The sequence below is a fragment of the Capricornis sumatraensis genome, chromosome 7 (genome assembly GCF_032405125.1).
Source record: "Capricornis sumatraensis isolate serow.1 chromosome 7, serow.2, whole genome shotgun sequence".
Taxonomy (NCBI): domain Eukaryota; kingdom Metazoa; phylum Chordata; class Mammalia; order Artiodactyla; family Bovidae; genus Capricornis; species Capricornis sumatraensis.
This window is the reverse complement of record NC_091075.1, coordinates 117,973,232-117,998,429: the sequence shown is the minus strand read 5'-3', so window position 1 is coordinate 117,998,429 and position 25,198 is coordinate 117,973,232. Positions and strand designations below refer to the sequence as shown.

General features: G+C 52.1%; 1 protein-coding gene across 6 annotated transcripts in view; it reads left to right on the top strand.

The window, feature by feature from the left end:
* ADD1 (adducin 1) overlaps nt 1-25,198 on the top strand; it is an 88,014-nt gene that overhangs the window by 60,632 nt on the left and 2,184 nt on the right. The window contains exons 5-16 of one of the 6 annotated variants that reach the window (XM_068975126.1): nt 3,741-3,821; nt 4,007-4,156; nt 6,373-6,516; nt 6,617-6,715; nt 7,296-7,472; nt 11,515-11,766; nt 14,336-14,437; nt 15,053-15,142; nt 15,863-15,955; nt 19,938-20,094; nt 23,292-23,378; nt 24,004-24,037. In XM_068975126.1, coding sequence (XP_068831227.1) covers nt 3,741-3,821; nt 4,007-4,156; nt 6,373-6,516; nt 6,617-6,715; nt 7,296-7,472; nt 11,515-11,766; nt 14,336-14,437; nt 15,053-15,142; nt 15,863-15,955; nt 19,938-20,094; nt 23,292-23,378; nt 24,004-24,037 — 1,466 coding nt within the window. Of the gene's footprint in view, nt 1-3,740; nt 3,822-4,006; nt 4,157-6,372; nt 6,517-6,616; nt 6,716-7,295; nt 7,473-11,514; nt 11,767-14,335; nt 14,438-15,052; nt 15,143-15,862; nt 15,956-19,937; nt 20,095-23,291; nt 23,379-24,003; nt 24,039-25,198 lie in introns of those variants that run through there. The other 5 variants (XM_068975123.1, XM_068975121.1, XM_068975127.1 and 2 more) reach the window with 5 other exon arrangements.

Below are 25,198 nucleotides of genomic sequence, written 5' to 3'. Positions count from 1 at the left end.
GGTGGTCCAGTGGTTAAGAATCCTCCTTTCAATGCAGGGGATGCAAGTTCAATCCCTGGTTGGGGAACTCAGATCCCACATGCTACAGGGCAACTGAGCCCAGACACTGCAACCTGAGAGCCTGCACGCTGTGCTTAAGCGAAGCCTGTGCGCTGCACAGCCACCATTTTTTAAAAAAGGAAGAAAACGTTATAAGTATATCTGAGTCTTAATATCCTGCAGCCAGTGGGAAATGGCTCAGTTCTTAAACATCAGTTTGAGAGACTATTACATATTATGAAAAACAATTACAAAGACCATGTGAAAACATGAAAATTGTTATGAAAGTATAAAATATATACTATTTATAGCTATATGAATTATGTGTGTACACACACATACAAACAGAAAAGAAGTGATTACAACTGGCTGTGTAGTGTTTTTGTTAATGTGGAACCTGACATCATGCTTCTAAAGTTTATGTGTAGGGCAAAGGCTTAGACTAGACTAGGCACTCCTGAAGTAGTAGGTAACGTGGCATTTTTTCCTATCAAGTGTCAAACTTATGATGATAATTAAAATAGTGTTCTTTAGACAAGGGAAGAATCAGATGTATCAGTGAGACAGAACCCAGAACTGAATCTGCCTCTACTGAAAGCAGATACACAAGAGTTGGCATTGCAGATCGGCAAGGGAATGATAGACCAGGCTATGATTGGCGCTGGCACAACTGGATTGAAAAATCAGAGTTGGAAAGTTGTATTGGATTTTTCCCTTATACATTATAGACTCAACAAGCAGTTCCAGTGATTTAAGGATTACATGTGAAAATAATACTTTAATAATTTTGTTGTTCAGTCGCTTAGCCATGTCCAACTTTCTGCGACCCCATGGACTTCAGCATGCCAGGTTAGGATCAATATAAATGAAAAAAATTGACTTTTAACCTCTGACCGAAGGAAAGTTGTCTTATGACATCAAGGCACTTATCATAAAAGAAAAGATGGATAAATTTGACTGTTAAACAAATTTCTTGTCATTAAAAGACACCATAAAAAGAATGAAAATAAAAGGTTACAGTCTAGACTGTTTTGCCTCAGGGGTGCTGGTGGTTGTCAATTGCTTGGTCGTGTCCAACTCTTTGTGACCCCATGGCTGCAGCACACCAGGCCTCCCTGTCTTTCACTATCTCCCAGAGCTTGCTCAAACTCAGGTCCACTGAGTCATTGATGCCATCCAACCAACCATCTCATCCTCTGTTGTCCCCTTCTCCATCTGCCTTCAGTCTTTCCCAGCCTCAGGGTCTTTTCCAATGAGACAGGTTTTCACTTCAGCTGGCCAAAGTATTGGAGCTTCAGCTTCAGCATCAGTCCTTCCAATGCATGAATATTCAGGGTTGGTTTCCATTAGGCTTTACTGATTGGAGGTCCTTGCAGTCCAAGGGACTCTCAAGAGTCTTCTCCAACACCACAGTTCGAAAACATCAATTCTTTAGTGCTCAGCCTTCTTTATGGTTCAGCTCTCACATCCATACATGACTACTGGAAAAACCATAGATTTGACAACATGGACCTTTGTCAGCAAAGCAATGTCTCTGCTTTTTAATGTGCTGTCTAGGTTTCTCATAGCTTTTCTTCTAAAGAGCAAGCATCTTTTAATTTCATGGCTGCAGTCCCCGTCTCCAGTGATTTTGGAGCCCAAGAAAATAAAGTCTTTGCCTGTTTTCATTATTTCCCCAACTATTTGCCATGAAGTGATGGGGCAGGTTGCTATGATCTTAGTTTTTTGAATGTTGAGTTTTAAGCCAGCTTTTTCACTCTCGTCTTTCACTTTCATCAAGAGGCTTTTTGGTTCCTCTTTGCTTTCTGCCATAAGGGTGGTGTCATCTGCATATCTGAAGTTATTGATACTTCTGCTGGCTATCTTGATTCCAGCTTGTGCTTCATCCAGCTCAGCATTTCGCATGATGTACTCTGCATATAAGCAGAGTGACGGTATACAGCCTTGACATACTCCTTTCCCGATTTGTAACCAGTCTGTTGTCTCATGTCCGTTTCTAACTGTTGCTTCTGGACCTGCATATAGGTTTCTAAAGAGGCAAGTGAGATGGTCTGGTATTCCCATCTCTTGAAGAATTTCCCACAGTTTGTTGTGTTGCACACAGTCAACAGCTTTAGTGTAGTCAGTGAAGCAGAGGTAGATGTTTTTCTGGAATTCTCTTGCTTTTTCTATGATCCAGCGGATGTTGGCAATGTGATCTCTGGTTCCTCTGCCTTTTCTAAATACAGTTTGAACATCTGGAAGTTCTCAGTTCATGTACTATTGAAGTCTAGCTTGGGGAATTTTGAGCATTACTTTGCTAGTGTGTGAAATGAGTGCGATTGCGCAGTAGTTTGAACATTTTTTGGCACTGCCTTTTTTTGGGATTGGGATGCAAACTGACCTTTTCCAGTCCTGTGGCCACTGCTGAGTTTTCCAAATTTGCTGGCATATTGAACGCAGCACTTTAACAACATCAGCTTTTTTGGAGTTGAAGTAGCTCAGATGGAATTCTATCACCTCCACTGACTGGCTTTGTTCATAGTGATGTTTCCTAACACCCACTTGACTTTGCACTTGAGGATGTCTGGCTCGAGATGAGTGATCACAGCGTCGTGGTTATCTGGGTCATTAAGATATTTTTTGTATAGTTCTGTGTATTCTTGCCGCCTTTTAATATCTTCTGCTTCTGCCTCATGGGTAGCTAACAAAGAGTTAGCATCCAGACTAGATAGAGAACTATCAGCAAGAAAAGGGTGTGTGTGTGTGCCAAGTCACTTCTCTCTGACTGTCTGTGACCCCATGGACTGTAGCCCACCGGGGACTATTTGCAGAGTGAAGGAGGGAGGCAGGCCATTTGAGGACATCGCTGCCACTGTCCACACAGACCCCACGTGTGCTTCTGTCTGGGCCACTGCAGAAGTCACTGGGCTGGTGAGGAAGTTGACTAAATGCCGTAAGGCCTTTCCAACAACCACTGAATTCCGTCTGTCTGACCCTAGTTAGAATTCTTGGCCCAGGAGTAAATGTATTCCATCCCAGTAGCTTTGCGAAGTCTGTTGAGTATATTCCCAAATGATTAAAAATCAGACTACATTTCATTAGGACAGGACTCTTTTTTTCCTCTTGTAGGACAGGACTCATTTTTCCCCTCCCTTAACTACATAACTGGCATCTCGCACAGATCCATCATATGTGACCGATCTGTATCGAACGAATTGTTGAAAGAGAGCTGTATTGTGGAGGCAGAACCAGGCCTGAGGAGCGAGGGCGCAAAGCGTAGAGCCTCCTCATCACGCAGAGCAGCGCCGCTTTCTCTCATCTGATTTTCATGACTGTTCACCATCCTCTAGGTTTTGAGTGCTTTAAAAAAAATTTTTTTTTTTGAGTTTTAAAAAGTAACTCTTGGTTTTCATTATTACACCCTTGAGGAGATCAGCTTTTTACACATGGTACTGGTTTGGTAGTCTATAGGTTTTTCTCCTCATAAGGTTAATTATCGTGAATATGATCAAGGCACACTTTATGTACCTAGTAAGCTACAACAGCATACTAATAGAAGGCTTTCCAGTTACCTCTTAGCTTTGTGATAGGCCCTATAATTAAGTGCAGTCCTGTGTAGCACACCTAATGTTCACAGAAAACTTGTGAGTCTATGGACGGGAAGCGATGCAGATAATTTGAATAGGAGTTTTGAGCTAATTTGGTAATTCTCCCCACAGACCAGAGTGAGCTCTGAGCAGGAGCATTTCCTCATTGTACCTTTTGGACTTCTCTACAGTGAAGTGACTGCCTCCAGTTTGGTAAGAATGTCCTGGTCTTCTTGCGCATAGACATGTAAAATTCAGGAAAGAGGGCAAAGTCTGTTTGTGTGATTAACTCACAGGAAAACTTCTAGTTATTAATGCTTTAAACTTTGTTTTAAATAATTTCTCGTTAGGACAACTTGAAATGCTCATGATATTTGAAGTTTGTTTTCTTACTGCAGGTTAAAGTCAATCTACAAGGAGACATCGTAGACCGCGGGAGCACTAATCTAGGCGTGAACCAGGCGGGCTTCACGTTGCACTCTGCCATTTATGCTGCACGCCCGGACGTGCGGTGTGTCGTGCACATTCACACGCCAGCCGGTGCCGCGGTGAGTGTGTGCTGCTCTGGCAGAGCCTGCGGTCGCAGGGTGCTCGGGGAGCAGGGCTTCACCTTTCCTCACGTTGCCCTCTCTCGTCGCAGCAAGTCGGCGCCCTTCCTCTCACTGGGTTAGAAGACTTTTCCTACTGTGCGACTTTCTTAAAAGAACGAATGTATATATACGTATTTAAGGGGTCCGTTTACTAACTTCTTTAAACGTCACTTTTTGCGATTTTATTTTTATCTATCTTACTTTCGGCTGTGCCGGCCTTCGCTGCTGCGTGGGCTTCTCCCTAGTCGCAGTGAGGTGCCGGCGTCCCTAGCTGCGGCTCCCAGGCCCTTGAACACAGGCTCAGGAGTTGTGGCCCACGGGCGTAGTTGCCCTGAGGCATGTGGCGTCTTCCCGGATAGAACCCATGTCTTCAGTGTTAGCAGTTGGATTCTTTTCTTTACCGCTGAGTCACCAGGGAAGCCCAGCTATCTAATTTTGAAAAATGTAATAAATCTGAAAATGTCTTAAGACTTAACAGAGAATCGGTGTGTTAAAGAGGGGAGTGAGAGACACTTCAGTGCCTGGGAGGCTGTGTGGGAAGTGCAGAGTGACAGCAGTGAGTGGAGACTCCTTGTTTGAGAGGAGGAGTGGGAAGAGGAGTCGGGGAGGTGGGTGGTGGATGGAGGGCCTGGGGGCTCCTCCCTGTGGAAGGGCTAGTAAGGTATAGGAGACTTGAGTCTGCTTGATGAACTGTGGGAAGAAGCCCAGTATAGGTGGAAAGGTTGAGGCCTAGAGACAAACCCAGCCAGCTGTCCACAGATGACCTGCTTGGAGTCAGCGGAACCTAGGTTGGATCGTGACTCGGGAGGAGTAAGGAGACGGGCGGGGAGGGCCTAGGTGGTCCAGTGGGTGGAACGCCATGTGCTCACCGCTGTCGCCTGGCCTCAGTCCCTGGCTGGGGAGCTGAGACCTTGTGAGCTGTGTGATGTAACTGGTCCAGGCCGTTAGAGGAGACTCAGCTCCAGCCCTGAGCTGGCCAGGAGCCTTGCCCATGCTGATGACCAAGTCTGGGCCCTCTGGTACAAACAGGCCGCCTGACAAAGCCTCAGACCCCTCAGTATGAAAGTACGCTTTCTGGTTGTTAGTACAGCCCTGTGAGAGCCAAACACTCAAGAGCTAGCTGGAATTGGCTTTTTATCACCAGTTTTGTATTTTAATGACTTTCTGGGTTGGTTTGACAGATGACCTCATTGATTAAGAAATACTGAATTTTACTCTGTCCAGATGTTTTAATGTCATAAATCTTTGCTTGTATGGATGCATGTGAGAATCTGGTCTGTATGCTTTACTTTGAAGATACATCAAATGTTGGCATCAGTTTATTAGATATCATTCTCCAAGTGATATCGGTCTTCCAACCCAGAAAAATCCATGCTTTTAAAGGAACTGTTAGAGATACCTTTGAGAATATGGTTGTTACAAATATCTAGCATGTAATTTGTTTAAAAACTTAACAAAGTAACTTTACTTTGTAATGAAATATCTTCTAGAAAAACTGTTAACTGTGAAAGGAATTAAATAATGATATTGCCTTTTTTGGGGGTATTGTGTTTTTAGATTAACTTCTCTGTAAGAAATTATTGCAGTTATAATTTAAGTCTCTGGAGTCTGTCTAGGTAGAAAACATTTAAAATTAGCATATTCTAAGGTCAGTTTGGAAAATTAAACTCAAGGGCTATATGGACACTTAGATCTTTCGCTTAAATTAATGTAGAGAAATTGTACAGCATACTTACCCTAAACCTTTATACATTTCCTTTTATCTGATTTTCAGGTGTTCCTATCACACCTACGAACTAAGGTGAAAAGTACACAAAAACCTCTCAGCTCTTCAGAAACTTCTCTTTGCAGCACTGTGCCTCATTTAGAGGAAGCCATTGTTTCTCCCTGCAGCAGCTTTGGGACTAATCTTATTAAATCTGAGCTCACTTCTTTATAGTCAGTGTGGGAGAAATCCAGAAAGATGTGAAATTTTTTTTGAAGTCTTCTTGATAGTGGTGGCTTTGATTTTTTTAAAGTATGGATTGGTAATAAGACCCAGAAGTAATCCTAAGGCTCATCTTAATTTCACGGGCCCCTTTATTTCTGAGAGCAGTTTGAGGAGCGCGCTTGCCAGTCGTCAGTCTGTGGGCACCCCTGACTGGCCTGCACTGATGCTGCCGCCTGTTCTCTAGGTCTCTGCGATGAAATGTGGACTCTTGCCCATCTCCCCGGAGGCACTTTCCCTTGGAGAAGTGGCATATCACGATTATCATGGGATTCTGGTCGATGAGGAAGAAAAAATTTTAATTCAGAAAAATTTGGGGCCTAAAAGCAAGGTCAGTAGGCATCTAATCTGGTATTTAAATTATCGGGGGAAGAAGAAAACGTATCTGACTTCTTGCCTGGTCCCTAGAACTTTCCTGATTCTTCCCTTAGGTTCTTATTCTCCGGAATCACGGTCTTGTGTCTGTTGGAGAGAGCGTTGAGGAGGCCTTCTATTTCATCCACAACCTTGTGGTTGCGTGTGAGATCCAGGTAGGCGGTGGCCACTCCATGTGGTCTGGTCATTTCTAACTTAATTTTTCAAATACGTAAGTCGCTACCATTTATGGAGGGCTAGCGTATATTGGCCCTGATATCAGGTGCTTATTTATGTTGTTATGGGTCATTTCATTTGAACCCAGGCACCTGTTTTGAAGAGTGGGTGCAGGGAGTAGAGCCTAGGCCGCAGCTCCCAGCTCTGGGTGCTGCTCATGCCAGGTCTGCTGAGCTCCCCATTTGCACATTCCTCGTTGTTACCCTGCTTACGTCTGTGTAGTTACCCCGACTTATGTCTGTGTAATAGCAGCCGCCAGTCTCCTTTATATGACCTTGGAAGGGGCTTTGTTTTCCCATTTATTCTTCAAGTATGAGTGACCAATATTTTTTTCATGCTGAAGACAAATTTCTAAAAATAGTCTTGTGATTTATCTGTCGCTTCCATCTCGCGTTTTTTATTCTTGCAGTGATTTGGTCTTTTGATACCTCCCTTTCTATTGAAGTGATCTCTCAGAGTCATCTGACCTGCTTGATCAGTAAGGAACTCCAACTGTTGTGTTTGCTTGTTTTGGAAAAGGTTCGAACTCTGGCGAGTGCGGGAGGGCCGGACAATGTAGTCCTCCTGGACCCCGGGAAGTACAGAGCCAAGTCCCGGGCCCCGGGGTCCCCGGCGGGGGACGGCAGCGGGTCACCGCCCAAGTGGCAGATTGGAGAGCAGGAGTTTGAAGCCCTCATGCGGATGCTGGACAATCTGGTAAGAGTGCTTCCATCCTAAGAGCACACATGCCGGTGTTTTCACAGCTAGTGAGATGGTTTTATGAAACTACTGTTTTCAGGCAGTGTCAGAACGCTTTCAGTCTCCAGAACCATGAACATGTACCAGGGTAGTTTAAGTTCTCAGCTAAGTTGTGATTGGATACACAGGTGAGGGTTTCTTGTCTCTTCCTGTTTTTAAAGATAGCATTATTTGGACTGTGTGGGCATAGTAGCACAGAGGATAGTGTACTTAGCTGAGTAACTGAGTCCTCGAGTAGCGGGGTCAGCTCAGGACCCGTCAGCCCAAAAGCAAGCTGTCCAGGGGGCCTTTCTGCATCAGTCAGCCAGCCGAGCGTCTTGTTTGTTATAACAGTAAATTCTAGCCACGTGGGCCCTGTCTGCTGTGTTTTACATACTTCGCTGCTGGTCTATCGCGTGGGAGGCCCTTTGCTGCCTCCTGCAGGGACAGGGAGCCCAGTGTGGTACAGAGCGTGACCATGGGGCTCTCAGCTTAATAGGCATGTTAAAGTAGTCTGTGGCAGGATGTGGTCTGTCTGGTTGCAGTGAGGATCATAGAGGAGAGTTTTGTAGAGGGTAACCCTTGAGAGTGACCTCAAAGAAGAGGTCAAAGCATGACAGCTTATGCTGGGAAATGGGAGGCAACTGTAACATGGCCATGGGCACGACTGGAGACCCAGCCGCGGGCATGACGGGCAGCCTGGCCGAGGGGCCGGAACCGTGCCTTTCTGGTCCGTCTCTGATCTCACCAGTCAGTTTAAATGTTCGGGTTGAAGCAACCTCAGTAAAGGCAAGTGGCTCGGTGCTGGGCCTTTTCCTGCTGCAGCGTCACATCTCTGAGATAGGGTTCAGGAGTCCGTCCTACGGCCACGTGGACATTGAGTAGTGGGCGTGTGGACCAGAGAAGCCATCAAAAGGGCTGGTGCCGGCTTCACATGAGTCCCCACTATTCGACCAGGTCTTGGTGGAGATGGGTGGCTTCACGAGGCAGGAAGTTTCACTTTTCTGAAGAGAAGAACTCATGGGTCTGGTTCAGCATGTGCTAAGTGTCCTCAGAAGGTTCTTCTCCCTTAAGTTCTCTGGCTTAGGAGAATGTTGCTGTAAAGAGAGAGCTGGGAGTGAACGGCTAAGCAGTGATGACATCGTGGGTGTGGCTGAGGAGGGTGATGAATGGAGAGCAGACTCTCCTAACTGCTGAGCTCGTTTGCTCAGGGAGGGTGGGCTGCACTGACTGACTGTCTACTCTAGCCGTGAGCGGGGACACAGTCTTGCCCTCGGGAGTTCATGGCCTTGTCGGGAAATGCAGCCCAGCACCTTGACGTGTGCCTGACGGAGCACAATGGCAGCTGCAGGGACAGAGATGGGGCTTGAGCCAGGACTGGGCATGGGGACAGGAACGGAATCAAGCTCATGGAGACGATCAGTGGAAGTGGCAGGCCAGGGTAGTGCCGTCTCAGGAAAGTCACCCAGAGCAGGCTGAGAGTGGGGACGGTGACCCTGGCATCTGACCCGGAGGCCGGCACTGGAGGGGCCGGGCAAAGCAAGGGTCGTGGGGCCCCAGTCTCACTGTGCCTTCTGCTCTCCCTTGGGCAGACACTTTGACCTTTCCCTGCTGTTACACCTGCAAGCCAAGTGGGAATGGGAGGGAGGAGTAAAAAGCAAGAGAACACCAGCCTGCCACATCTTTTGCACTTAGTACATTCCGGAAGAGAGAATTAGAGTTGGTAACTCTACTTTGGGGGGGAGATACAGGATGAAAGAAGATAAGCGAGATTACATCAAGGGTATTTTATTCGGTGCCCTTAATGTGCACAGGTTATTCTTAATATTAGAAGGCTCTGTGGTTTATGAGAAATAAACTTGGACAGCAGTCACTGATTGTAGTCTGTGTTTTAATTTAGCATTCTGATCAACTGTATATGTTTGCTGAGAATTCAGTCAGAGAATAGTTGAAGATTCTCACACTGTAAGAAATATTTCATATGATAGTCAGAAATGCTTCTGGCATACACAGAAGAAATGCTCACTTGTTACCCAAAAAATCAAGATAGAATTCCAGCTTCTCAAAAGAAGGAATAAAGCCAATTTTTAACATATAGTAGGTCTGAGGTCTGAGTTTTGCTCTGATTTTGGTCTGGCATTTAAAGAGGAAGAATAAAGAAAAAAACCCATACCCCCTCAGAATAAAAGTTCGTGACGTCCTGGATGGTTTATTTGGAATTCATGAAGATTACTCAAGAGCCCTGACTTTCAGCAAGAGGAAACCTGATTGAATTAAGAACTGTATTTTTCAGAAGACAGTCTTTTGTAGCTGAGTTGTTACTTTTTATTATTCTTCAACAAAGCATGTTTGTAAATGGGGAAAAAGTGTGTTAAAAAGGGAAGACATTTACCTATCTTCCTGAGTGCAGCTACAAAACAAAAGTAAACAACAGCCAACTCCACTCGGGGCTCATTACCACCGTTTTTTGACTGTTTTAAGGGAATGGTTGGTAATAAAGGTGGCCTCCAACGAGGAGGATCACCCAGAGGGAAAGGGGAATTCCCACATTTAGAGCAACGTTTCTGAAGTAGCTTGACAGGTAGAATGTAGCCACTGACTCATCCTTGCTGCCAGCCCTGTGTGATCCTTTCAAATCTGAATCCCCTTTGTCATTCACAGTGAAGGTGCCGTGAACCACCTGGTTGAGCTGTGACAGTGGGTCCGGAGTCCAGGCACAGTCCAGGCTGAGTCAGGTCCTTGGAGTCAGGCCCCCCAAGGCTGCAGCCAGGGAGTTGGCCTGGGCTGGGCTCTCAGCAGGAGGCTCTCATGGCGGAGGGTCCGCTTCCAGACTCTGCACATGGTGGGCGGACTTAATGTTCTCGCCGCTCAGGTGTCAAGGCAGCTTGCTCCTTGAGCGCCAGCAGTGGACCAGGAGACCCTCTCAGGGCGGGCGCTGCACTCTCCTGCAGCGCAGCCTGTCACCTTGGCCGGATGCTTCTATCTTGAAGCAGGCCCTGGTCCCGCTGATAGCACAGGGGAAGGGCCTTATGGAGGTGGGGGCCTTATGGAGGTGGGGCCCTGGGGCCACTGTCATGTTGGTCAGGCCCCTGGACACTCAGCTCTGGAGCCCGGTAAATGAGGCACCATCCTGGCCTGGACATGCTGTCTGTGGGGTCAGCACACAGGGGGCACACGGGCTCGGTGCTGTTACAGAGGCGGGAATTAGCGGGCTGCGGGCTGTGAGGTGCAGGAGACCAGGGCTGAAGGCTCACTCAAGTGCTGCTGCATTTAGAGGTGAGGTGATTTTGCCAGGTACCAGCTGTCTGAGGTGTTGGGTCTTCCTGAAAGATTATCACGGTATTTAAACTGAGACTGAAAAGGTTAAAAAAAAAAAAGTGTTAATTACGTTGATTAATATAACTTGTTCTGTAGCCAGCAGCAGGTAAACCCAGGTTGCCTTTTAAATTTTAACTTTTTCTTGATATATATATATATAAACACAGAAGAGGGTACCTGTATTAATTCTTAAGAACGGAACACGCTGTGTAACCAGCACCTGTATCCAGTGCCAGCACCCAGAACCTCCTGTCCCCACTTTGAGTCTCTTACCACGTCCCAGGGGTGAGCCCTGTCCCGCCTCCTGACAGCGCAGACTGGTTTTCCTCCTGTTGTAAATGGAGTCGTATGGGCTGTTCTCTCACATTGGGCTTTCTCTCTCAGCGTCGTGCTGGCGGAGACTCATGCAGACGTCTCCCCTGGTAACTGCGCGCTCTCCCCAGTGTGTCCCGTTCTGCTGTGTGAGAGGACCGCAGTTCATCCCTCCTACTGCTGATGGACTTCAGGGTTTTTGACTTTGGGGCTTTGGGAATACTGCTGCTGTTAACGTTTCCATACCTGTGAACGTACTTGCCGTTCTCCTGGGCAGCCACGTACACAGGGTGTGCGTATTCTCCACTTTTACAGGCATTTCCAGTTTTCTAAAGGGAAACACTGATTGGAGATCTGGGATATTGACTGTGTCTTTCTTTTCGGCCCCTAGGGTTATAGAACTGGCTACCCTTACCGATACCCTGCTCTGAGAGAGAAATCTAAAAAATACAGCGATGTGGAGGTTCCTGCCAGTGTCACAGGTTACTCCTTTGCTAGTGACGGTGATTTGGGCACTTGCTCCCCTCTCAGACACAGTTTTCAGAGGCAACAGCGAGAGAAGACAAGGTGGCTGAACTCTGGCCGGGGCGACGATGCTTCTGAGGAAGGGCAGAGCGGAAGCAGTCCCAAGGCGAAGACTAAGGTGTGGACGAACATTACGCACGATCACGTCACACCCTTGCTGCAGTCTCTCTCGTCCGGTGTCTGCGTGCCAAGCTGTATTACCAACTGCTTGGTCTGTGCCTACTTACTGTTCATAGTTAGATGACGTAGAGCAAGTCGGCTCGCTGGGGCTTCGGAGGCTCTGGGACTCTCACCCTCTGACCTCGATTGTAGGCAGACGTTCCTCATTAACCTTCTTCAGCTTGAATTCAGGTCCACTTTTGCTTCAGCTATAATTCAAGTAATACTGTCTGCTTGAAACTGCTTAAGATACATTGTGCTTCTGTGGTAATTCCAGCATTACCTAACTGTGCACAGCGGAAATACCGCATCACTTGCGTGGATTAACCTGAAAGTGGGAGCTGTCATTCAGTTCAAACCGCATTTGAAGAATATTTAATACTTCACGACACAGATGTAGTTGGAGCATAGCCTGCTGTTTTAATGTCGTAAGCTCAGCTGTTTGATTTAGTTGCTAACTCGGGCATGTTCTTTAAAGTCCTAGTGTTTTCTTAAGCAGTTTTCCCTCATGTCTCACGGGCGTCTTCTCAGCTGGCCCTCTCGTTCACCACCTCCCCTGCTTGCTGTCGTCCCAGAGCCTCCGAACGCTCTCAGCCCGCCCCCTTCTGCATGGACTGTTGCATGTGAGTAGACAGCCGTAGTGGAGTCTCTGGCTCCTGCTGGGTGCGGCGTGGCCCAGTCCCGCCCCAGTCGTCGGGAGGCGAGCTCCGTGTCAGGAGGGGCGCTGCCTTGAAGGCTGCTCCGTGGTCCTGGTGCTTAGATGTCTCTGGGCAGCCCTGGCCCTGGACGCTCCACCAGGCCCTGCATCCCAGTAGGCTGGGCCTCATGCGAGGACGCCGGCCGGGATGCACGCATCTCTGTGCGGTTAGTTCCGCAGGAGCAGAGGGGAAACCAACCTAGAGGTCCAGAGACGGGACCCCACGCAAGCCCAGTGGGCCGTCCTGCTTCCCTCGTGAGGGGGCTCCTGCTTCATAGTTTATTTACAAGAAGTACGTTCTGTCTCCCCAGGTGGGCCTGGTGTCTCCTGAGGCACAGCTGGTGAGACAGCCTCTGTGCTCCTGAGGAGCGTGTCACGAGGCAGAGACTCTGCGTGCACATGGCCGGGCTCCATGTTGGAGCCAGTCTCCTCTTGCCTGCCTCCTCACCTTCCTTCTCTCTCTCTCTGTCCCTTTTTTTCTATTTTCATTTTATTTGTTTAGTTCCTGATTTAGTTTACTTGTTAAAGGGAGTGGGCCTAAAAATGACTTTCTGCTGACCATATACATACAGAGTGCTGAACTGCTGTGAGGAATTTTTCCTAAGTGTATATGTCACGGCAGCTTTGAGCCTTATTTATTATTTGCTTGAAAAAATATTAACTTGCTTTAGGCATCTTAGTCACTGTGTAAGTTGAAGGGGAGACTCTGTTCAGCTTCTAAACTTGTTTCTTACTGTTCTGGAGTAATACGAGTTCCTTGCAGTGTTCCCAGGTTGGTATATTAACGTATAATAATTGTTCTTAAGTTTTTTACCATGTTCAAGCTTCTGAGGTGATTGTTTTAATGTCTGACTAAGCATTGTGTGTGATAAGAAGCTGGAGTTGATTTTGTCTGAGGAGATAACGGCAGTGAGTACCTTGCAGCCCATGCCCATCCCGTGCTGCCTGCACCACGGCCCAGCATTGGACAGTTTCACTGCTTTCTTCAGAATCTCTTGGTTTATGGCTATTTTATTGCCTCTCGAAAGGCATAACATCTGCTCTCTGCCACGGGCTTGCTTTAGTGTTCAGTGCCAACCCATGCCTGGGGGTTAGAATTTGATTAAAAATCTCATCTTTGATTGGAGGGCCAAAAAAAAGTATGCATGAAAGGCGCAGTGTGCTGATAATATGCACTGGTATCTAAAACGGTCTTCCAGTGCGGACTCGTGAGCGCTTCATGTTTGTGTGGGACATTGTTGTAACACCCAGAGAAGCATTAACTATATAAAGTATTTGACATCACCAGACTCTTCCACCAGTACCTACTGCATAAGTCTTCACACAGTAATTTTCTTGGGTTGAAATGGCTACGCAAACAGTGCATTCTGATGCGGAGTTTATTTTGATGCCAACTTTGGTGATGCCCACTATTGCCTCACCGCACAGTCTGCCCTCACCAGGCCAGGTGCATCATCCCGCTTCTCATGACCCCGTCATCTCACGCTGCCCTCCGGCTCTGGTGTTGGGGTCTCTGCGAGCAGTGAACCGGTGTGCTCCGAAGGGGCCTCCGCGACCGGTCCGAGGCCATCATGGGGTGTTGCTCTGTCAGCAGCCGCTGTCGTGGCCTGGGTTTCAGCTGGGCTTTTTGACGGGCCTTGCCAGTCGGTCCCAGCGCTGGCTCCCTGCATGACTGGTGTCCAGCCACTGCAGTGGTGCTGCGGTGGGGCCAGTGGTTCGTTCTCTGTGAGGGTCAGTGCATGGCCAGGTGTGAGGTGAGCTGGACAGGCTGGACGCGGTGTCGCTTACTGTTGTCACGGTTCTGACTTCTCGCCTGCTCTTGATATTCTAGTGGGCTAAAGAGGATGGACACAGAGCCTCCACCTCTGCTGTCCCTAACCTGTTTGTCCCATTGAACACTAACCCAAAGGAGGTCCAGGAGATGAGGAACAAGGTGCGTACTGACCGCTGCCAGCACTCGCTGGAAGCGCGTGTGTGGGAGGAGGTGGCCGGGTGGGGCGGGCCGCGTGGGGCTGGGAGGCTGGCTGCAGCTGTCCCATGACTGCCGGGGCCGCCCTTCACTTGCTGTGCTGTGCACGGCAGTGAGCAGTGGGCGCTTCTGGGCCCCGTGCTTGAACAGGGCAGGGCTGAAGTCAGAGCCTGTCCCTGGCGAGAGAGCCTTTGCCCCTGTCTTGCCAGGCCCATCTGAAGAGTTGTGAATGTTTGGTGTGTTGGAACGTGAGATCCACCAGTGTTCACAGGGTCCCCAGAAGATGGGCGCACAGGGTGTCTCCCCTCAAGTTAGCGAGCACAGTGAGAGCCACGCCTGCCGAACTTGTCCAGAAGAAGTAGCAAGTCTGGAGGGTCCGTCCAACCCTCTGAGTCTTGAGTTGCTAATCGGCTGGACCAGCAGCGTTAGGCGGGCAGGGCAGTCGTGCAGGGCCCACCGGGGAGCAGGGCAGCCCAGAAGAGCAGCTTGTACGTGGCCGGGGGTCTGAGCGCGCAGCAGCTTCAGGCGCAGCAAGCGGTCTCTGCACTGTTGATGTGTCTCTCTCCTTGCTGTCCTCAGATCCGAGAGCAGAACTTGCAGGACATTAAGACGGCTGGACCCCAGTCCCAGGTGTTGTCTGCTGTGGGGATGGACAGGAGCCTTGTCCAGGTGAGCGCTCAGAACGGTTCTGCCGTTAGTGGGTGGTGACTCTGTGACCGCCTACTCCAGATTACTCTTGAGTTGGGAGAGGATGACTGTGAGGTAAGTGTCCTAGGCACCCAGTTCCCTTCGTTTAGAGGCTTTGTGGTGAGAAGTAATCGGCCCCTTTTCCTTGAGTTGTAGCCCGAGCATCAGCATGCCCAGGGCCGTGTCCCCCAAGCCTGCTCCGCGTCGTGCACGCCTGGGTGAGGGCGGTGCAGGCTGCCTGCTTGGGCCCGGGTCTCCCTGGCTCCCGCGGGAGCTGTGGGACACATGGGAGGAGGGTGGGTGTGGTGGACGGTGGCTCTTGTCTGTGTTGCTGTCCACGACAGCATGCTGCTTGGGAGAAGTGCAGCAGGCCCCTGTACGTGTGGTGCACATTTACACTCCCTTCTGTAGGAGGACTGCCCTCGTGGCGTCCTGAAGATGACTGTGTAGGTAGGTATCTCTGGCAGTTAAGTTGCGGCCTGATGCTTTAGACTCGACTTGCCAAGGTAGGGGACCGGTTGCTGTCTGTGGTGGGGGCCTGCGCGGTCGGCTCTGTGGCCCGGGTTTGCACGCCGCAGCGCCACCCCCCGCCCAGGCTGCTGGTGTCGTCTTGCTGCATGCGCTCTGCTGCCCTGTGCTGCGCTCTGGGCGATGTGCTCGGCTGGGCCTGGTGGGCTCTGACCACGCAGTTTACTGTTGCAGGACGCACCCCTCTCTGACTGTACGGAAAGAATCGAAGGGCTCGAGCGCACAGAGCAGACCTTTAGTCCCGCTAAGTCTCTCTCTTTTAGAAAGGTACTCACCGCCCCCCTCCGCTGCCCGCCGGCACCCCTTGCTTGTTACCCGCCCTGCCCCTTTCCTCTTGCTGCGCTTGCTGTTGCCTTAGGTACCAGGGAGCTTTAAATGAGTCTCAGAGCTGTTTGCGAGACTGTACAGAAGGTTCTGTTCTGCCCATTCTCTTCTTTAATTAAACATTTTACGTGAGGTTATTTTTATACTTTTCAGCATTTTCATGTTGTGCTGAGAAGTGGTTGGTCTTGGTGATGTTTCTCAAGATTTGCACGTGACTTTGGTTGGTGCCTGTTACAAGGTGCCAGCTGCAGAAGCCTCATGGTTCGACCACGAGCAGTGTGGCGGCTCTCTAGAGAGATCTCCTTTCTTGGCTTGCTCAGCTGTGATCTGGATGTAATGAACGTGGCAGTCGAAGGCTGTATGATTGAAAACTGTCATTTCAGAGGAATGGGAAATAAGACAGTCTTTGCCAACCCTTGTTGATGAAATGTGAAAATGAAAGTGTTAGTCACTCAGTCGTGTCCGACTCTTTGTGACCCCATGGACCATAACCCACCAGACTCCTTGGTCCATGGAATTCTCCAGGCAGGAATACTGGCATGGGTTGCCATTTTCTTATCCAGGGGATCTTCCAACCCAGGGGTCGAACCTGGGTCTGCCATGTTGCAGGCAGGCCCTTTACCATCTAAGCCATCAGTATTTTTACCTAAAACAAAACAAAACCAAAAAAACGCTAGATAATTGTTTTGAATGTTGCAAGGGGGAAAAGGACTTAGCAAAATTTGAAATCCCAAATTGTGGTTTCTCTGTGTTTGTGGTACATACAGTCAGTGGGGAATGTATCTTGTATGACCTGCCCAGGTGGAGGGAAACTTTGTGTGCACACTGAAGGCTGCTGGTGTCAAGGACAGACACCGCTGAGTTGTGTGTACCCTGTGTTCAAAGGGAATATTCAGGGCCCAATTAATACATCTCTAGTGAGATGCAGATATTTGTCAGTGTTCCAGTTGCCGGAGAAATCAGATTTGTACTAACCCGTGTGCTGATGTGAGTCTTTTGCACGTTTATACATTGATTCCACGGGTCCCATTTTTCCTTGTCCTTAGAATGAATGTCCAGTTACCATTCTTGGAGGAGCTTCTCCCGGCGAGGAAGGACAGCATCTTTTTATCCCCCTCAGCGTGTTTTCACGTTGCTCATCTGGGCCATAAGCTGTTGTGATCTTACTAGTTCACAGTTTTTTCTCTCAGATACATCAAAGTGTGTTGTGTCCATGAGCCCAGGACGCTTACCGTGGAAACCCAAATCCCCCGCTGGCCTTGTGGGCTCAGGCCAGCTGGCAGTCACTGCTGTGGTGTCTCTCTGGCGTTGTTTTGCGCTTGGTGGCTTGTTTGTGCCTTGGGAGGGCTGTCTGGAGGGTGCACCTCTGAGCCGTGTTGGAGGACACGCGTGGCCAGCCACTCGTGCAGCTGTGGTCTGGCTCTTGCTCTGCCCAGTGGTGCTCCCAGACTTGCAAGTGCGTCACAGTCACCTGTGGCTGCTTCGTAAAGTGTTGGCTGCCTGGCTGGGAAGCTGAGAGTCTGTGGGAGGAGGTTCCTGGCTGCTCCGGAGTCCCCGCCTCAGTGGAGGACACGCTCGCCGTGAGTGGACACTGCTCCCGGCCGGCAGGTGCTGGCGTCCCTGTGTGCAGGCGTCTGTTCCTGCTTTTCCTCCACTGCCCTCTCTTGGTGCTTACTTTTGCACTCTGGTCTTGTTCCCACTCAGCGTATTTCATTTTCACTGCGACAGTGTGTTTGACACCCTGGTGAGCAGGGCAGCGGGTCCCAGCCACACCCAACGCTCTGATTCCCAGAGGACCGCTGAGCCCGACCGCAGGCACACTTGACTCCAGTGCTGGGTGGGCCAGCCCTCCCCTCTGGATTTTGTCATGAGTGAGCTGAGTTGTTAGAGGCCAGGGGGTGTGCGTCTGCTGAACGCAGTCTGGCTTGTGCAGCACAAGGCTCCCTGTGCCCCACTGCGCGCTGGAGACGCAAGGCGCCTGCAGCCCTCCTGGTGCACTCGCTCGGGAACTTGGTGTTGACCATCAAGCATGTGTGTGGCCCAGCACCTGGAGTGTGAACTCAGATCTGAATAGGTTTCACTGGTGAAAACCTGTGCTCAGGTCAGGGCACTGGGCCAGGTTTGCACAGCTCTGGAGCTGGAACTGTCACCCGACCCAGACCCCACCGGTCAGATGCAGAAGTCGTTGCTGGGTGTCTGTTTTGCTTGGAGCTCGTGGTGGTGGCTCCCAGGATGGAAGGGTGAGAACCTCCAGGGGCTGCTGCAGGGAGCGGCCCTTCCACATCACAGTTCCTCAACCCTGTTGCCCAGCAGCAGGCCTGGGGCCCTCTGTGTCCCCTCCCTCTGGAGTAACAGGGTCCCCTATCCCCGGGTCTGATCAGAGCTTCTGGAAGGCAGCTCAGCCCTCAGCTGAGGAGTTTGGAAGAGGGAGCTTCCTGCCGGTGGAGCAGGACCCAGCCGTGCTGCACGTGGAGGACCAGGTGTCCCAGACGGAGGGCCTTGCTTGACCACAGGGCGTCCCTGAGCTTGCTTCTTGATATTGTATTCCTTCGCTCATTGTGAACATTAGGTTAGATTAACGGGAGTGCTCCTCCGAGAGCTTGGCTCTCCCTCATCCCACTGGCAGTGAGCCCAGGATGCAGATGCCATCCCTAGTTGCTGCAGTTCCGAGGACGCCAGGGCTCAGCCCGTCTCAGCTGCGGTCAGCCTGCAGGCCCCTCTCAGGGAGAGTAGACAAGGAGGGGCTTGTCTCAGGGCACAGAGCTGACTCAGGGCAGACGATGACCCCATCACGGTCTGGGAGGCGAGGCGCCTTCTGGGTGAAAAGCCAGGACGCCTGGGGTCAGGCCTGCTCAGGAGGAGCCCCCCACTCCCATCTAGGCAGCTCATCTCGAATCTGGAGGCTCTTTGAGCACAGGCTGCGGGCTCCAGCCTTTTCCTTCTCCCCTTCTGGGTCCATGTCGCTGGGCAGTGACCCTCAGCCCAGGTTCCCGGGGCAGCAGTTGGCTGGTGAGCTGAATGTCACGGGCTGGCCTGACTCTGTCCCTTGTGCCCGGCGCTCGCATGCCCTCTGCCTGCAGTGTCTCCCCCAGGGAGAGTGGTGCCAGGCCGGGCCTGACGTCTGAACAAGCGCAGCTCCTCCTGTCTTCACTTGTTTTCCAAAGTTATCGTTAAGTCACGGGACGTGTTTGAGTTCTGCCTGCCTTTCTCAGACATGAGTGCAGAGCATGTGGGGCCAAGCAGGCAGGCTGTGGGCACAGGTGTGGGTGGGCTTGGCGCCAGGGGTGGCCTGCCTGCCGCCCGCGTCCCTGGGGGCGGCCTGCCTGCTGCCGCCCGTGGGGCCTGGCTGCTTGGCCTACCCCTTCCAGCCGGGGCCGCCGTGCGCTTCGCTGTGCTCAAGCTTGCTTTCTTCTGTCGTGTGAGTCCTCACAGTTTCCAGGTCCCTCAGACAGGCTCTGGGGTTCTGTGTCGTGCTGTCACCTCTTCGTGTCTGGAAACAAGTTCCAGGCTTTAGTTACTCAGCAGATGCACGAAGGAGCAGAGCTGTCTGTGCTTTTAGAGCAGACGCTCGTTTCTGAGCACGCCTGCCCGAGTGCTGTGGGGGAGGAAGGCGACGGGCTGGAGAAGCCCTTCTGCATCCCTGTCTGAGGACCTGGCCCTGGGGAGCCCTCCACGCTCCAGCTGCGCCTTGGTGCCTTTGCACCTGAAATCTGGAGGTCTTCCCTAGGATCTGCGCTCGGTACCTTCAGTCCATAGCGTCAAAGTCCTGCTTCTCCTCTACGCTGCAGGCTGCTGCCCCACCTGAGCCTGAGGCGCCCCTCGGGGTGCTGTGTCCCCTGTCGTCTGTCTGTCCGCTGCCGCCCCGCCTGGGAGGAGGGAGAGTCCTGGGGGACCCTGCAGACCCTCTGTCCCTTTCTGTCTGCAGGGTGAGCTAGTGACGGCCTCCAAGGCCATCATTGAGAAGGAATACCAGCCGCACGTCATCGTGAGCACCACCGGCCCCAACCCCTTCAACACGCTCACCGACCGAGAGCTGGAGGAGTACCGCAGGGAGGTGGAGCGCAAGCAGAAGGGCCCCGAAGGTGAGTAGCCTCGCGGTCCCAGAGGAGGCGCTGCGGCCTGTGGGCACCTTGTCCTGAGGGGGCTTCAGGTGCACGTCCTGACCTCCCCCCGGTTAGTCCCGGAGGACGTTGAGGGTAATCACGGCTCTAATTGGTCTGGTCGGGAGGGCCCGGAGTCCTCGCGTGAGAGAGGTCCTGCCTGCGGTCAGACACGGTCGGGTGGGGGGACCCCCGCTGGTCCAAGCGCCGCACCAGCACGAGGCAGGGCCTGAAAGGAGCCCTGCTTGTCAGCGCTGCTGTGAAGCCTCTTGTGGGCGAGAAGGGAGGGAGGGCGTCCGTGGGCCTCTGCGGCCTCAGGAGCCCTGGCAGGCCCTCTCCCGTCCAGGCTCCGGGCTGTGCCGGGCAGTGCCCCGTCTCCTAGCTGGATAGCCGTCTGTGTTGAGGGCTCAGGACGCCCAAAGAAGAACGCGTCAATTAACCTGGGATAGCTGGTGGGCAAACCGGTTTGAGTATTACTTTTCATATACGTTCCACCCTTGATGTATGTAGGCCCCGAGGAGGGGCCTTCTCTGAACTGTCTGGTCTCATTCATACTCCAGTCGTTGCTGAGCAGTTATGTTGTGGCAGGCCCTGTGAGTGCTGTGCGTGCCTGTGTTTCAGGGTTACTGTTAGCTCACAGTAACCCTGAGAGCTGGGCCTTTTCTCACCGGATAGAGCAGAGAAGCCTGTTCCCCAGAACAAGGCCGGGTGTGGCAGAGGCCCATCTGGGTCTGACCCACACCCCTGCACCCAGTCTCCCCACCTTCATCTCAGCCGCCGTCAGGGCACAGGGTTTTCTCTCAGCCCCGAGGGCTCCCTGGCCAGGCGTGGTCACAGGCCCAGGGCCTCGCGTAGCCCCTTCCCCCACCCTGCAGAGGGGGCCCAGGCTGCGGCTGTCTTCCTGTTGGCAGCTCACATGGCTTTGTAAAGCATGTTGGGACTACTTTGCAACAGAGGAAAGTAAATGGCTCTGAGAGCCAGAGCCTCCCGGAGCAGCTTGTTTCACACTTCAGGTTTTTAAAGCAGACTCAGACATTGTGACGGCCGGGAGAGAAACTGGCCTTCCACTGTGTCTGGCGCAAAGGCTCGGGGGTCTGAACCGCTCTCCCAGAGTGCCCTGGGTCGCTCGGTTGCCATGCAGACCCCGGGGCAGGACGCCCCCTCCAGGAGGCTCGTGCCGCTCTTCCCGGCCTTAGTGTGCACACTGCTCCCTCCTGGAGGGGAGGTCCCGCGGTGACCCTCCAGGGTCGATGGGGACCGTCCCGGGAGCCGTTTCAGCTTCAGACATGTTCTCTGATTTCCCCCAACTGAATCTTCCTTCTTAGTCTTGTTCTAGGTCAGCTACATGCTGCATCTGTGGCTGCTGTGGGAGCTCGGGTTGTGAAAAAGGGCTGCTGGTGGGTTGTCTTTCAGTGTGTTAGATCCTCAGTGCCTGTCACTTTCTGTTCTGTGTGTGTTCAGGTTAAGACTGTGCACGTAGATGCCGGGGGAGCCTTATCTTTGGGTCACAACGCTGATTCCGACTGCCCCAGGGGCAGTGCAGACGGCCCTGCAGGAAGTTCTGTGTGAGCCACAGCCCTGGTCACTGACTTAGAGGAAGAGCGTGTGTGTGGGCCTGAGCTCCTGGTCCTGTAGCCTAATCCCAGCTCCTGTGCACAGAGTCGCGCGTCTGCCCTCTGGCCTCTCCCAGTGTCTGGGAAACCCGGATTTTTTTTTTTTTTGAGTTTAACCGCAAGACAGAGTTTCCTCCGCACGTTGCAGGCTCCGTTAGGGGCTGTTAGAGGGAGGGAGTGGGTGGCTGCGTGTGGCGATGGCTGTGAGCATGCTGTGTGCTCAGACTGTCCGCGTGGGAGTGGCAGCCAGGGCCCTGCCAGCAGACCCGTGCCCTGCGCTGCTGCCAGCTCTTGGCGTGGTGGGAGGCGGTGGTGTCTGCTGCAGGTGAGACTCAGGCTGTGTGTCAGGCTGAAGTGCGGGGAAGAAAGCCCCTGGCCTCTTTCCCTGGTGAAAGGAATTTGTGTCCTCAGGCAAGAGATGTGCCCGCCGGCCTCTGTGTAGACACCTGGCTTCAGGAAGGGAGCTGTAGGCTTAGGTGGCGTAGGGAGGTGAATTTTTTCAACCTACGGCACTTACTGGCCCTAAGCTATTAATGGAAAACGTGACAATGAGACGGGAGACTCTAGGAACTACGGTAACAGTGGTATACACTTTTCCCTAAATGAGAGGGAGACTTGGAATTTTCTGGATCCTAGTTCCTATGGTTTTTTTCTCTGGTTCTTAGAGCCTTTTACTTCAGGAAAAAAATATGCATTACAGGTGCCAAGTTTACTCCTTTTTAATGTCTATTTTATGTTTCTTATCTGTTTCGTTTATTTAATATCTATTCTGTTTCACTGTGCCCGTCTTAGTGGGGCTTCTCTCGTGGCTCAGAGTCTGCCTGCAGTGTGGGAGACTTGGGCTTGATCCCTGGGTTGGAAGATCCCCTTGAGAAAGGGCCTGGCAACCCACTCCAGTATTCTTGCCTGGAGAATTCCATGGACAGAGCCTGGCAAGCTACAGCCTGTGAGGTCACAGAGTCGGACGCGACTGAGCGACTGAACTTTTCCATCTTTCACCAGTCTTGTGGCGTGCGGGGTCTGGCCCCTGACCAGGGATCAAACCTGGGCCCCCTGCAGCGAGAGTGTGGAGTCTTAGCCACGGGACCTCCCGGGCCGTCCCTACAACTGCAAGGTTTAAAGTATGGGTAGAAAATGCTCTAAATAAAAGATTAAAACCAAGATTGTGCTCATGGAGTGTCCCTTGAAGTGGCAGGTAGGCCGTGGGTGCTTGGGACCCTGGGCTTTCCTCAGCAGTGCGATGCTGAGGATGTGGGGAGGGACTCCTCATTAGGGGACCGGCCAGGGGTCCCTGGTCAGCACAGCACAGAGGCGGCTCTGGCGATCCCGAGATGCAGGTCCACTCCCCAGTCCTCGAGGGCTTCCTTCATCCTCTTTCAGGCAGCGACTGGGAAAAGCTGAGGACGGTGGCTGCAAGCTCTGCTCTTCTGTGCTCTGGCCTGTGCCCTCCTGGAGGCAGGCCCATGGGCAGGGCAGGCTGGCCTGGCTACCTTGGTGGAGGGTGGCAGGGAGGCCCTGGGGCTCACAGCTCTTCACACGCTCTCCCCGCGGTGTGTGCGTCTGCAGAGGATCTGGACCAGACGAGAGAAGAGAAAGAGAAGAGCCCTCCGGAGCCCCACACGCCCCCCAGCACCCCTGTCAAGCGGGAGGAAGGTGAGCGCTGGCTGGGGGTGGGCCTGAGGCCGCCCCTCGAGGGAGGGTGCACGGTTGCCCGGGGCAGCCTCACTGGGAGGAGCCAAGCGTCCCGACTGGGGGAGAAGAGCAGCCGAGTGTGGCAGGGGTGGAGCTGGCACTAGTGGCCAGCGTGCGTTTGCATGGGGCCAGTGCATCGCTGGCTCTGCGTGCCCACGCCTCTGTGCCGTGTCGGAACTGCAGGCGGCACAGACCTGTAAGTGTGGTGCGCATGGTCGGGGACAGAGCCTGCCTGCGTCCGTGACGTCAGTACTGCCCCCTGCTTGCACATTTCCTTCACCCTCCTGTGCTTGGGTTGCCCTGGAAGCGTCCTCCGTCATGTCCAGGCCCCAGGATCACACTCTCTGGCCGTATGCAGAGTCCATGGAGAGTGCCGGACCCCGGTGGTCTCCCAGACCGCCTGCCTGTGTCTGGGACCTGTGGCCTCCGTGTCTGTCCTCGGTCGTGTACGTGGTGCTTCCCCTGCCTGTTGGGGGCCTTGGCTCCCCCCTCCCCCCCGCCCGCCCTCTGTCTGTAACCCAGTGGCTGAGACTGATGCGTAGCCTCTCTACCTGTGCTTTCTCTCCTGTGGCTGCGTGACAAGCAGGAGGTGGATGTGCTAAAGAGTACCTGTTACCATAGTAAGTACCGCCTGGCCCTCTGCTGTTGATCGGAATTCCCTGTGCTTTGCCTCATTCTGCTTCTTTGTTGCTTGTTAAGTTTTGTTTTCTGTTGATTCAAAATAAAAAGAGCCTCCCACCCCACCCCCTCTTATTCCCTGTCCTTGCACTGTGGGTAGTGGCCCTCCTGGAAAGGGCTGGGTCACCTGAGCTGCGTGGTGGGCAGCCTGTCCTGCAGTCTGGGCCTCAGAAGTCCCAGGGGACCACATTACCCTATTCCCCTTCTAGCCGGGTGCTGCTCAGTGGAGAGCTCTGCTCTGTCAGACCGGACTTGAGTCTGGACTAGACTAGACAGGCTGGGATTTTGCATGGGGGCTGCATGTATTTTGATCTTTGCTTAAGCTGGGTGCTTAAGCTTAAATCTGAGGTGGGTGAGAGAGTGACATTCACTGCTGTTTGTTTAATACGGCATTTGGTCCAATGGTAAAAGTTCCCCCGAGCACCCACAGGCAGCCTCTGCATGCTTCCAAGAGTGAATCCTCAGTGCCTCTTGCACAGCTGAGCCAAGGCGTTTCGCTCTCCTAAGGCCCGGGGTGAGGGGCTGGCGGAGGGGAGGGGCTCGCCAGCCTCCGGGAGCCGCCCTTGCCCCCACTCCTCCTGCTCCTCTGCTTCCTAGCGCCTCCCGAGGTTTGGCGAGATTTCCAGTGTTGCCTAGCCTCCCAGTGGCTTGTAACTTTGTAGACTATGTTTAAAAAATCCAGAAATTGGTTTCCCCTGGGGCCAGTGTAGAAAGCAGGCCTCAGACTGTTCCTTTGAAACCAGAGCCATGTGGCTTACGTTTATGTTTCCATGTTGGGGGGCTTCCCTGGCGGCTCAGTTGGTAAAGAGTCTGCCTGCGGTGTGGGAGACCCCTGCAGGAGGAAATGGCAGCCCACTCCAGGACTCTTGCCTGGAGAATCCCATCGATGGAGGAGCCTGGTGGGCTACAGCCCATGGGGTCGCAAAGAGACGGACACGGCTGAGCGACGAACACTTTCACTTTTCCACGTTCAGCTGCTTAAAATGGCTTGAATTTTTTGCCTGTCCTTTACCTTAGAGTTCATCTCTCTTTTTTTCCCTTTTCGCCTTTTTTTTTCGGAGTTCATCTCTGTTTGAATTCTCTAGCCTACAGTGGCCTTTGGT